A 12,718-nucleotide genomic window follows, 5' to 3' on the forward strand; every position below is an offset into this window, starting at 1 on the left:
CTACAGGTCTCAGAAGAGAAGGAGTCACATTTGGCTTTTTGGAAGCAAATTTTGCTCTGGGGGCATGCCGCATTTAGGAAGCCCCTATGGTGCCAGGACTGCAAAAAAAAAAACACATGGCATACCATTTTGGAAACTAGACCCCTTGGGGAACATAACAAGGGGTAAAGTGAACCTTAATACCCCACAGGGGTTTCATGACTTTTGCAAATGTAAAAAAAAAAAAAATTTACCTAAAATGCTTGTTTTCCCAAAAATTTTACATTTTTGAAAAGGGTAATAGCAGAAAATACCCCCCAAAATTTGAATCCCAATTTCTCCCGATTCAGAAAACACCCCATATGTGGGTAAAAAGTGCTCTGTTGACGCACTACAGGTCTCAGAAAAGAAGGAGTCACATTTTGGCTTTTTGGAAGCAAATTTTGCTCTGGGGGCATGCCGCATTTAGAAAGCCCCTATGGTGCCAGGACAGCAAAAAAAAAACCACATGGCATACCATTTTGGAAACTAGACCGCTCGGGGAATGTAACAGTGTTACAGTGAGTACTTACACCTCACAGGTTTTTTGAACAGTGGGCCATAAAAGTGAAAAATTTGATTTTTTTTTGCACTATATTGATAGTTTTACCCCAAATGTTTCATTTTCACATTGGGTAATAGGGAAAAAGGCCCCCAAAATTTGTAGAACAACTTCGTCTGAGAAAAAAAATACCCCATATGTGGATGTAAATTGCTCTGTGAACACCCTGCAATGCTCAGAATGGAAGGAGTGAAAATTTTGTTGAAATTGAAGTTGGGGGTCATGTGCATTTATAAAGCCCCCAACAGCAAAAAAAAAAACATTTGTGACACCATTTTAGAAACTACACCCCTCAATGAACGTAACAAGGGGTACAGTGGGAAATAACACCTCACAGGTTTTTTGAAAAGTGGGCCTAAATTGAAAAATTAGATTTTTTTACACTAAAATGCTGGGGTTACCCAATTTTTAACATTTTCACAAGGGGTAATATGAGGAATTGGGTTACAAATTTTGGAGGGCTTTTTCCCCTGACTATAAAAATACATCCACATATGGGGTAACATGCTGGGCGGGCGCACAACAAGGCTCAGAAGTCATAGAGGTCACTTTGTATTTGTGGCCTATGGCATATCAGTAGCTGACGGTTACATACATTCCGAGGAAAATACAAAAATGAAACACCCACATGTGACACCATTACAGAAAGTACCCACCCTGAGGAATGGGTATAGGGGTAAAGAGGACATTTCTAACGCACAGGTGTTTCCTATATTTATTTTCCAGGAATGGATGAAGGGTAGCTTTTGAAAATTGCAATTTTCAACCTATGCTCTGCTTCATCTTTTTGGGAACAACTAACATGTGACTCTGAATTGTCGCCTGGAAATACGACAGAGCTCAGCGAGAACTCTTCGCATTTGAGGCGGATGTTTGTTACGGACCTAACAGTTACATACATTCAGAGGAAAATACAAGAAAGGAACATCCATATGTGAGATTATTACAAACAGTACACCCCCTAGGGAAGGTGTGTAGGGTGAAGTGGAGATTTGGAACAGATGGGTGTTCCCCTCATTTATTTTCCAGGAATGGATGAAGTGTACTATGGGGGGAAGAAAATTGCAATTTTAGTACTGATATGCCAATTATTTTCCCAGAATAATGACCCAGAGTACAGCCAAAAGTAAAAAGGATGCCCGCCCCAAACCCTATACTCTGAATCATCATTCTGGGAAGGGGATGTGTGGGGCCGTCCCTATTCTGTCACCTCAAGTGCTGAACCCGCTCAGGTGGGGAGAGAGAGCGTTGCGCATTTGAGGCAACTGCAAACCTCCAATGCTGTTGACTCTGTGTCCCATGACCCATTTTTTAGGGGGAAGAAAAAAAAAAAAGATATTGGGGGTATTGAGAAAAAGGTTATTTTTTTTTTTTTGGGGGGGGGGGGGGTTTGGTATAAAATTTGGAAGACAATGTACCCTGGACTGGTACATTGGAGTCGAATTGTGGGTAATGAAAATTAGGGCAAATGACGGAAAATTTAGTACTCCATGGAAGTGTGATACTCCCTGAAGCAGCCTATGCAGAGGCTCGGATGATCGGGGCAAGTGTCGCATTGAGTGGTGGTGTCCTTCCGAATCCCCCTCTTGCGACACACTCTGCATTTCTTCTGAGATCGTCCCTTCTTTCCAGTGTGGGGGATCACACCTGGAAAGTGTTGGCCGGGGACGATCCGGGGACCTGAAGTTCCAGAGGTGCTCTGACCCGCTCTTTGCCGGTCACCATAGATGAGGGCCTTTAGAACTTCCTCTTGGAACTCCAGGTATGTCCCTGTGTTGCCAGCGTTCTTGTACAGTACAAAAGAGTTCTACATGGCAACCTGTACCATGTAGACCGCAACTTTTTTGTACCATATCTTTGTTTTCCGCATGGCATTATATGGCTTGAGGACTTGATCAGAAAGATCAACTCCCCCCATATACCGATTGTAGTCCAGAATACAATCGGGCTTGAGGACCGGTCCCACGGTACCTCGCACAGGGACAGGGGTGCTGCCATTCCCATGAATTGTGGTATGCATAAGGACATCCCTCTTGTCCTTATACCGGACCAACAACAGGTTCTCATGAGAAAAGGCACGGGACTCACCCCGGGGGATAGGCGTCTGCAGGGGATAGGAAGGAAGGCCTCTTTGATTCTTCCGGACTGTCCCACAAGCGAGCGTGGATCTGGCGACGAGGGATGTGAAGAGAGGGATACTAGTATAAAAGTTATCCATGTAAAGGTGGTAACCTTTATCTAGCAATGGGTGCAAAAGGCCCCAAACGATTTTCCCGCTAACACCCAGAGTGGGGGAACAATCTGGGGGTTCAATGCAGGAATCTCGTCCCTCATACACCATAAACTTGCAAGTGTACCCGGAGGTACTCTCGCAAAGTTTATACATCTTCACGCCATACCGCGCCCGCCTGGTAGGGATGTATTGCCGGAAGCTGAGTCCCCCCTTAAAGCTGATGAGCGACTCATCAATAGCGACCTCCCTTCCAGGGACATAGGCCTCCCAAAATCTGGCCCCGAAGTGATTGATGACCGGCCTGATTTTATACAGGCGGTCATACGCGGGATCAGTTCGGGGGGGACATGCCGCATTATCAGCATAATGCAAACATCTCCGAATGGCCTCGAACCGGGTGTCTGGTAAAAGACGTCCCCACTCCAATATTGCCTGCCACTGGGTTTTTTAACTAGACCCACATGCAGCACGAGGCCCCAAAAGGTCCTCATTTCGGCTGCATCGACTGGAGTCCAGCCGCCGGGTCTAGCTAAAAGTGAGCCCGGGTTAGCGGCGACGAACTGTTGGGCGTACAGATTCGTCTGTGTAACCATTAGATTAACAAAGTCGTCACTGAAAAAATGACCGAAAAAAGTCCTTTTCAGTGAATCCGGCGATGTTAATCTTGATTCCTGAGTCGCCAACAAACTCAGGAATCACGGGCTCGTGGTCCGCTGGCTCAGCCCAGTCAAGTTCTCAGGTACGAGGTACCAGTGAGATGGGGGGGGGGGGGCTTCACTAGTATGAGCGCCAGGGGGACTCATGCTAGCATGGGGCACAGGGTCAAGGGCAGAGGAGGTTTGCGGCACCGCACGGCGGCGTCTCCACCGCCTTGGTGGCTCATCATCAGAACTAGATGATAAGGAGGCAGATGAAATAAGGAAGGTGGGGTCTTCATCGTCCTCTGAGCCGCTCTCGGTGTCGGAGGCAATTATGGCATATGCCTCCTCCGCCGAAAACGCTCTGCGGGCCATTTCCCTACTCTAATGGGGATATGGCGGTGTGTGTGTGGGAAAACTTTATTGGTGTGTGTGCTGCGTGTGGTGTGGTGCGATACTACCTCCCTAACCCGCCCTAGCCTAACCTAACCTAACTAAACTAACCCGCCCTAACAGAAAAAAATATAAAATAAAAAGGGGACTTTTAAAAAAAAAAGGGGGACTTCTAGCGCAAAAAAAACCCTGCGTCAAAAAAATAAGCGTTTATCTAATCAGTGGTGTGCGCACTGATTAGCGCTTGTGGCGGCAGGGGGCGCAGAAGTCAGAGGGGGGTCCGGCCACAGTGGCTGGTGGCTTGTACTCAGACCCCCACACAAAAAACCCGAAAAATAAAATAAAAAAAGCTTAACCCCGGAAAAAATGCACCCGCCTGAACAAAAAAAAAAACGCTGATCAGTGATAAATCACCGACAGCGGTGGGACAGGCTGCACACACAGGTACGGTCCGTCCACACAGTACACGCCTGCTACTGGTGGCACGGACCGCCTATGGGTGCAAAAAAAAATACGCGTTAACCGAAAAAAGCACCTTTACCACAAAAAAAACGCTGATCAGTGACCGCCTATGGGTGCAAAAAAAGCGCTAGAAAACGCGTAAAAAAACGCCGGCACCACAAAAAAAAAACGCTGATCAGTACTACGGGACTGATCAGCGGCGGGTGGGCTATCCCTGGGGATTTCTGTGCCAAGGGGCCACAGAAAGGGGGCAAGGGGCACTTTTTTTTTACTGTGGGGATGGTGGGCAGTACGGGGCTCCGTTCTGCACACCAGATCTGAGTGGAATGGCGGGCAAAACGGAGCAACGTGCTCCTAGCCCCCACCATCCCCTCCCATTACATTGTGATTGGTGTGGCCACTTTGGCCACCCAATCACAACTGTACTGAGGGGGGTGGCCACAATTCCAGCCCCCAGTACAGCAAGGATGGTGATTGGATGGTGTATACTACACCACCAGTCACCATCTATATCCGGGTCACAGGGTCACACGTGACCCTGAGGACCCGGAACCGCTGCAGAACGCCGGTTAGTAGTTACCGGCGTCCTGAAGCGATCGCCGGTATAGGAGGTCCTCCGGACCTCCTCCGGCACACTGCCGGGATGTCTGCTGATAGAAATCAGCAGACATCCGGCTCCGATCCCCGCCCGGCGAGCGGCGGGGAACGGAATTGCAGCGCATCGCTCATCTGAATTGATGAGCGATGTGCTGCGATCGCCGACATGGGGGGACATAATGACCCCCCTGGGCGATATGCCGGGATGCCTGCTGAACGATTTCAGCAGGCATCCGGCTCCGGCGCCCCTCCGGCTAGCGGTGGGGGCCGGATTTCCCACGGGCGTATGGATACGCCCTCGGTCCTTAAGGACTCGGAATGCAGGGTGTATCCATACGCCCTATGTCCTGAAGAGGTTAAACCACTTATCCTTAACCGCTTCTCTCCTAAGGTTGTTACTCCTACTTCTGTCTCCGGGTCCTCTGACATCTTCTCGGTTAAAGAAATTCTGGCATCCAAGACGGTCAGAGGTAAAAGATTTTTTCTTGTTGATTGGGAGAATTGCGGTCCGGAGGAGAGGTCATGGGAACCTGAGGACAACATCCTTGACAAAGACCTTATCTATAAATTTTCGGGTTCTAAAAAGAGGGGGAGACCCAAGGGGGGGGGGGGGGGGGGGGGTACTGTTACGCTGAGCGCTCCGGGTCCCCGCTCCTCCCTGGAGCGCTCACAGCATTCTCCTACTCGCAGCGCCCCGGTCGCGATGCGCATCCCGGCACGCTTATCAGACCCTCTCCCTGTCTGTGCTGCCCGGCGCGCGCGGACCCGCTCCCTAGGGCGCGCGCGTGCCGGTTCTTTGCGATTTAAAGGCCCGCTGCGCAACTGATTGGCGCATGGCTTTTTATTAGTATGTTCACCTGTGCACTTCCCTATATTACCTCACTTCCCCTGCACTTCCTTGCCGGATCTTGTTGCCATTGTGCCAGCGAAAGCGTTCTTTGTGTTAATAGTAATGTTAATAGCCAGTGGACAGCAGTAGGCAGTAGACTGGTGTAAGTGAGGTACAAGGTGATCAAACGCTACAAACCTTAAACTTACAGAAAAAAGGGAATTTCTAACACATGAAAGGATTCCCGAGATTGTGGGGGAAAGCTAGAGGGGATGGTGCCAGAATGGAAGGGTTGTACATGTCAGAGAAATAATAAACTTGTAATGTAAGTGTTACGCCGAGCGCTCCGGGTCCCCGCTCCTCCCCGGAGCGCTCGCAACATCCTCGCTACGGCAGCGCCCCGGTCAGACCCACTGACCGGGTGCGCTGCGATACCGCCTCCAGCCGGGATGCGATTCGCGATGCGGGTGGCGCCCGCTCGCGATGCGCACCCCGGCTTCCGTACCTGACTCGCTCTCCCTCGGTCCTGTCCCGGCGCGCGCGGCCCCGCTCCCTAGGGCGCACGCGCGCCGGGTCTCTGCGATTTAAAGAGCCACTGCGCCACTGATTGGCGCAGTGGTTCCAATTAGTGTCTTCACCTGTGCACTCCCTATGTATACCTCACTTCCCCTGCACTCCCTCGCCGGATCTTGTTGCCCTTGTGCCTAGTGAAAGCGTTCCCTTGTGTGTTCCTAGCCTGTGTTCCAGACCTCCTGCCGTTGCCCCTGACTACGATCCTTGCTGCCTGCCCCGACCTTCTGCTACGTCCGATCTTGCTTCTGTCTACTCCCTTGTACCGCGCCTATCTTCAGCAGTCAGAGAGGTTGAGCCGTTGCTAGTGGATACGACCTGGTCACTACCGCCGCAGCAAGACCATCCCGCTTTGCGGCGGGCTCTGGTGAATACCAGTAGTGACTTAGAACCGGTCCACTAGCACGGTCCACGCCAATCCCTCTCTGGCACAGAGGATCCACCTCCTGCCAGCCGGCATCGTGACAGTAAGTAACAGCTTCAGTAGTGTGGACCCTCAAGCCAAACATGGGGTTCATTGCAGGGGATATGGCTCTAGGCAATCTTATTCCATATCACCCTGGCAAGCATGCGCAAACTTTTACTTCCATATTTATAGAATCTAATTTGGCCCGCCTGGGGGAGGCGGCTCCAAGAAATCACAAAGTTGTAACTGTGCTAGGGAACACTTCACCTGTTTGATGGCAGTGTAAGAAATACTAGACTGGCACGTGGAATGATGATGAGACGGATAAAGAGTTAAATTCAAATCCCCACAGAGCATCACAGTTCCCTGGACCAAAGGGAGACAAGGTCACCCAAGCAGACAACAAATTCAGATTGACCCTGATTAGGAACATATTTGTTGATGATGGTTAATGTGAGGGAAGTATGGGTAATTACAGCTACACCCTTGGACGTCGTGGAGGAATTGTTGGCACAGAACCATACAGGGCAGTATTTGTTTTTGAGGGTAGAGGGGTGACCCTTAAAGTGAGGCAATACAGTATGTATCTTTTGGCAGCAAAGGTGCTGTAGGACCAGCACCCGTATTGCAGGAGTATTCAGCCCCTTTGCTTTAAATGATGCTACATTAACCTCTGCCATCAAAGGGGGGAACTGGGGAATGATCAGAGAAACCAAGATCATCCACTCTCAATGCAAACACCAACTCTATGGCCAGAAGAAGGAGAAAGGAGAAGAAGGGAGTAGCTAAAAAGAAAAATGTGATGGTTGTGCCTCTGACGATGAGATCTTCTAGGTAGGAGACCCAAGCATGCAAATTTGGGCGACTTCTAAGGAGAGGGCTGCAAAAGCCGCTTAGGTGCAAAGGCTGAGAGCACTGGCCAATCCGTAAGACTAAGAGTCGACATGTCCAATTCCTGTAGGAACCTGGGCAGGCCCATCAGAGAAGTACAGTGTGACAGTGTGACCATCTCTACAGACAGTGAGGATAACGGGTAATCCGCATTGATGTGGTATATCCTGGCTAGAGTGTGGCTCTTTAACCAAAAAATCTTGATCGGGACATCCTTATAAAGAATATGATAACAGGTGTGACATATATAAGTAGCAGCCTCCCTTTAGGAGCCCCCTGTCGGAAGTAATATGAGCATCCCCATTTAGGTAGTAATAGCTACAGCCCCCTTTAGGCAATAATAGTGGCAGCCCCCTTTACCTATAGCAATCGTCCCCTTTAGGTAGTAGTAGCAGCAGCCCCCTTAGGTAGTTTTAGCAACAACCGCCTTCATATGGTAATAGAAGCAGCCCCTTTAGATGGTAATAGCAGCAGCCCTTCTTCAGGTAGTAATAGCAGAGTAAAAAACCATACTGGCCTGCTCCCACACAGTACATGGCCTCTTCTCCTCACCTCTGATCTGTGCTCTAGCACATTATGATGACGTTATTCATGTGTTGGAGGTCAGAGGAAGGATTCCCGGCCTCTTGTGGCTGCCTGAATAATAAGTGCGCCACGAGAGTGATTGACAGGACGTGGAGCAAATGGCTCTATGCTCTGTTAAACTGCTGAGCTGAAGCAACACATTTAACTATAGGCATGCCAGTAATTATAGTTAACCCCTTAAGGATGCAGCCTGTTTTGGCCTTAAGGACACATTTTTCACATCTGACCTTTAGCACTTTCAGCATTAATAACTCTAGGATGCTTTTACTTATCATTCTGATTCTGAGATTTTTTTTGTGACTTATTCTACTTTTATATTAGTGGTAAATTTTTGTCAATATTTGCATAATTTCTTTGTGAAAAATGTCAACATTTCATGAAAAAATGAAAAAATTAGCATTCTTCTAAATTTGAAATGCTCTGCTTGTAATAAAAACAATCATAACAAATAAATAACCTTTACCCTTGTCATGGCTTTTTATTAATAAAAGAACTTCATCTTTGCACGATCTTCTGCTCTGGACATTCCATTCCTTATTCCCAAATAAATAACACATTGATTCACATATACAATCTGTCTACTTTATGTTGGCATCAGAAACTACATTATAAATATTATTTTCATTAGAGGGCTCCAAAGTTTAGCAGCAATTTTTAATGAAACTTTCGAATTCTGAATTTTTCAGGGACCAGTTCAGTTTCAAGTGGATTTGAGGGGCATTCATGTTAGAAATCCCCTATAAATCACACCTTTATAAAAACTGCACACCTCAAAAAATTCAAAAAGTGTGTTAACTCTTTAGGTGTTCCACAACAACAGCAGCAAAGTGGAGGTGTAACTGTGGTTGTTTTACCTCTTGTAAAAATAACAAAAATTGGGGCTACATGAAGAAAAAAAAACTTTAACATTTGTAACCCTATTTCTCTCAAATAGTGAAATACTCTATATGCAGACATAAAATGCTCTGCAAATGCACAACAGGGCTTAGAAGGAAAAAAAAGCGCCATTTGGCTTTTGGAGAGAGAATTTGGCTGGAATACTTTTTGGGGGTCATGTAGCACTTACAAACCCCCTGAAGGGGTTACTGTATTGTATGCATCCATCACACAGTGTCTTTAGCCTGTCAGCATTTCATGTTATCTCTTTGCTAGGAATGTAGCCGCGAAGGTTAATTAACCATATTAGGACTTCCTATTATACAAGTGTTATGACTGCTGCAATCATCTGTCTCTCCCATGAATTCTCTCAGAAACCTCTGTATACCTAATATTATAGGCTAGAGATTATACCAAATATTTGAGTGATGGCAGGAGGGGTGCAACCCCCCTATATTATGTGCTTACAGACTGATGAATAAACTAGAATGAATTTGATCGGACAAACTGTTGTTACGTGTTATTTCTGGTAGATTCATTCTCCTGGATCCAGATAAAGACTTAAATCAAGCTAACCACTGAAGTTCGGTACCAGGGGTACCTAGATAAGATCATATTTCCTTACACCCCCCTCATGTGACACTATTGTAAAAACTACAGCCATCAAGAAATTTAATAAGGGGTGCAATGAGTATTTACACCCCATAGGAGATTGACACAATTTTAGAGCAGTGGGCCGTAAAAATTAGAATTTTTACACTAAAATTCTGGTGTAACCCCTCATTTTTCATTTTTACAAGGGGTAAAAGATGAAAAAGTCTTACAAAATTTGTAAACCTATTCCTCTCAAGTATGGTAATTCCCCATATGTGGACGTAAAGTGCTCAGCAGGCGCACAACAGGGCTCAGAAGGAAAGAAGCGCATTTTGGCTTTTGGACAAAGAATTTGGCTAGAATAGTCTTTGGGGGCCATGTCACAATTATAAAGCCTTCATGTTGCCCAGACAGTGGAAACCAACCATATGACACATATGACACATTTTGTAATAAGGAGCACAGTGAGCATTTGGAAACCACAGAGGGCTGTAAAAATAAAACATTTCATTTTTTTACACTAACGTGTTGGTGTAGCCCCAAACTTTTTATTTCACAAGGGGTTAAATGAGAATAAGCCCCACAAAATTTGAAACATCTGGAAGCACACAACTATGACTCCCAGCATGCCCTTTGGCTGTCGGTGCATGCTGGGAGTTGTAATTATGCAACAGCCAGAGGAAAAAAAGTGCCACTAGCTGTTGCATAACTTCAACTCCCAGCATGCACAGACAGCCAAAGGGCATGCTGGGAGTTGTAGTTGTATGCCTCCAGCTGTTACATAACAACAACTCCCATCATGCTTTTTGGCTGTGCATGCTGGTACTTGTACATATGCAACAGCAGGAGGCACACAGGCTTCACCTCCTTCTGCAGCCACCGAACCAGATTCTGGCACGGCCGAACCAGATCCCATCGCTGCCATGGCACCACCCCTGATGATAAAGTGCCACCACTGCCCCACTGGGGGCGAAGTGAGTGCTGTCAGTAATACCTTCCAGCAGGAGCCCTGGTTGGTCGGCCTGTCTTGGCTGACCAATCAGGACGATCGTGAGGTGGCACCAGTGGCATCTCACTTCTGCTGCATAGGGGTGATTGGTGCTGTCTTGGACAGCACCAATCACCCTTATTTACCTGGCCAGCAGAGACCTGATTGGCCCAGAAAAGCCATGACTTTTTAGAATTGACCAGCGAATCACGATGATTGTTGACAAAAGGGGTCGCCAGGGGGTCTTGGTAATAGATAATAGCAGCCATCCTGGCCCTATCTCCGCGTCTGGAGACGCAGTGATCCTGGGGCTCCATGCTGTAAATGTATGGTGATGTGCGCTAACTTAATATTAGCAGCACCGTACAATTACGGAGCATGTCCTTAAGGGGTTTAATGCATTTCACATCGGCCGGCCCTGGGCACGCCCCACACACTGTTGCTGCACAATCATCACAGTGCTGAGGTGATGGCTGGCCGGCGGGTTGACTGGCCGGACAGGCCCAAACAATGTAGTTTAAATAGGGGCATTTAAAATGGGGGGCACATGGGGAGAGGGCACAGCGTGATGGAGGGAACAGACATTGGGGACAATAAAGCTACAGACTGGAACAGAGCAAAAATGACTGTTCCCAGACCAAGATGACAGTCAACTTATTAGAATGTTACTAAACAATCAAAGGATGACATCAAGTGATCTACAAAAATGATGGCAGACAGCAGCTGGGGTGAAGTGTACAGAGGCTCCTAGGGGCAGGTCTAAAGTCATGTAAAGCTAAAAAAAAAAAATCCCTTCTTTAATCCCTTCTTTAAGGAAGAACTAAAAAAGTACAAGGATATCCTGGAAGAACAACTGCTTCTTTCTGCTCTGACACTGTTCCCCACTATGAGAATAGTTTTTTTTTTTCCAGCAGGATAATTATTTATGCCACATAACCAGGTCAATCAAGGTATGGATGAAAGACCAATCAAAGCCCCCGCCATGGCCAGTCCAGTCATGTCATGGCCAGTCTTATCTCCAAAACTGAACCCCCATTATAAACCTCTGAATTTTGATTAAGGGGAAGATAGACAGCCAACATGTAGAGATGAGCAAACTTTTCGATAGTTAAAACTTTCAGAAAATGGAGCGCAACTTATCCTTTTTGTCACAGTAAACCAGTGATCTCTATAGATCACTGGTTAGTGTAACCCCTTGGACGGCTGACAACAAGGAAAGAAAAAGGGTCTTCTATCCAGCGCTTGGATACAAGACCTTTTTATCTTTGTTGCTGTAGAGGTTTCACCAGGATTCATGCGCTGAGCTGCATAAGACTTTTTCTGACCAACATAGAAAGAGTTAAGTAACGCTGCTGAGCAGAGCTAGTTAACTCTATATAGGGGAGGAGTATTGGAGAAGATCACATCCCACCTTTGTTCCTGGTCCTCCAGTGATATCACTAGAGGTGAGGCTACACAAGGAGATTTGGGTGGTAAGTAAGGGTCTGCTCACATGCACATTCATTTTTAACATGCCTTTTTTTTGTTTAAAGGACTTTTGGGGAATGTGTTCACATGGTTTTGTGGGCTCTCTCTCCAAGGTACAGTGCCCAAAATGTACTAAACCATTTTTTGTGTTTCTCCTCTCCTTTGAGATACATGTAGAGGACTATTTTAAATTCTTTGGACTTTGTGTATTACATAAGGTTTTTTTTTTTTAATTAAATGTGAGTATTTTTGGTAATACATTTTTGTCATTTCATTTCTTTTTATATTTACTTTTCAGGCTTGGTAGGACAGTAATGGACAGAGGCGAGGATATGCAGTAAGAGAGTTGTAAGTGATCTTCTGCTCACTGTATACGTTATACAGCCAACTTTGTATGCCCAAGGAGTTAAGTAGCACTGCTCAGCAATGCTAGTTAACTCTTTCCTCACTGTGCCAGAGCATAGCCCAGCATGTGCTTACAATTTCTCAAATTTTGAATGGTCTCTTAAATTTTTCCCAAAGCTGTAAATTGCTGTTTATTTTGTATCTCCAGTTCCCAATCAACTTATGAGAATGTTATTTGACAGAAAAGGCATAAAGAACAATAAA

General features: G+C 46.6%; 1 protein-coding gene across 1 annotated transcript in view; it reads right to left on the reverse strand.

Moving 5' to 3' along the window:
- The window catches only part of LOC130366676 (olfactory receptor 5AN1-like), a 34,115-nt gene extending 23,204 nt beyond the window's left edge, over positions 1–10,911 (reverse strand). The window contains exon 1 of the mRNA XM_056568997.1: positions 10,789–10,911. Coding sequence (XP_056424972.1) covers positions 10,789–10,911 — 123 coding nt within the window. The remainder of the gene's footprint in view (positions 1–10,788) is intronic.
- Between the last annotated feature and the right edge of the window lie 1,807 nt (positions 10,912–12,718).

The sequence above is a fragment of the Hyla sarda genome, chromosome 4, assembly GCF_029499605.1.
Source record: "Hyla sarda isolate aHylSar1 chromosome 4, aHylSar1.hap1, whole genome shotgun sequence".
NCBI lineage: Eukaryota > Metazoa > Chordata > Amphibia > Anura > Hylidae > Hyla > Hyla sarda.